The sequence below is a fragment of the Trichinella spiralis genome, assembly GCF_000181795.1.
Source record: "Trichinella spiralis strain ISS 195 chromosome Unknown Scfld4258, whole genome shotgun sequence".
NCBI lineage: Eukaryota > Metazoa > Nematoda > Enoplea > Trichinellida > Trichinellidae > Trichinella > Trichinella spiralis.
Window position 1 is genome coordinate 1 of NW_003531197.1, and position 782 is coordinate 782.

Here is a 782-nt window from a genome sequence, read left to right on the forward strand (position 1 = left end):
CGTTGCGTTTGCTTTTATTTCTGTTTTACCTGCAGGCAAGAAGGGTCATCGCGAGAAATGAAAAACAACCGCAACAGTTCACTGTAATTAGCATCGGTAACGGTCTCATCTTTCAAAGTCACTCCTGTACATGTGCAAATAGCACTAGCACCGGTAGGCAGATTTGAATATTCCAAAAGCAACGATAGCAATGTTTTCGTCAAATTGACGACAGCCTGTTGATCAGGTGGATTGTTCAACAAACCGGCATGCATTGTTGCTAATGAAGGAATGTCAGATTTTTCTTAAAAAAAACAAAATCGAAATCAATAAAGAAACAACTGAATATTTGGAATGCCAGAAAAACTTACTTATATTAAGTACATGACCAAATGTGGTGACAAACTGCATCACCATCAACAAATCTGCAAAAGCGCTCGAATCCAACTGCAAATGCTTTACTGGAGTAAATTCAGGAAGAGGCTGCAAATTTTTAAAACGTTTATTATTAAAAAAAAATAAACCACCACCACAAATAACAATAAAATCCCACTTTTTGCATGCTCAACTTTCATATCCTTCAACTGGGAACACGAAACTTGACGCACTTTTCACTTTCTTTTTTCGTTATTTCTTCAGCTGGAAGAGAAAAAAATGAAATAAAGTAAATTTTTTAATATATTGGAACATTAAAAAAAACCCAGAAATAAAAAGAAAGAAGAGGGAAGGGGAGGGGGGGTTGAAAAAATAATACCAAATTTTTTTGGTTCCTTCGCGGCATCCCGGGGCAGCCAGCCTTTTTG

General features: G+C 36.6%; 1 protein-coding gene across 1 annotated transcript; it reads right to left on the reverse strand.

Annotated features, from left to right (window-relative positions):
* Nucleotides 1-29: 29 nt before the first annotated feature.
* Nucleotides 30-462, reverse strand: Tsp_15581 (bromodomain adjacent to zinc finger domain protein 2B; the record flags this gene model as incomplete). The annotated part of the gene is made up of 2 exons (XM_003367451.1): nt 30-283; nt 351-462. Coding segments are annotated over 2 exons (366 nt in total), but the record flags the coding sequence as incomplete, so codon positions are not given.
* Nucleotides 463-782: the final 320 nt, after the last annotated feature.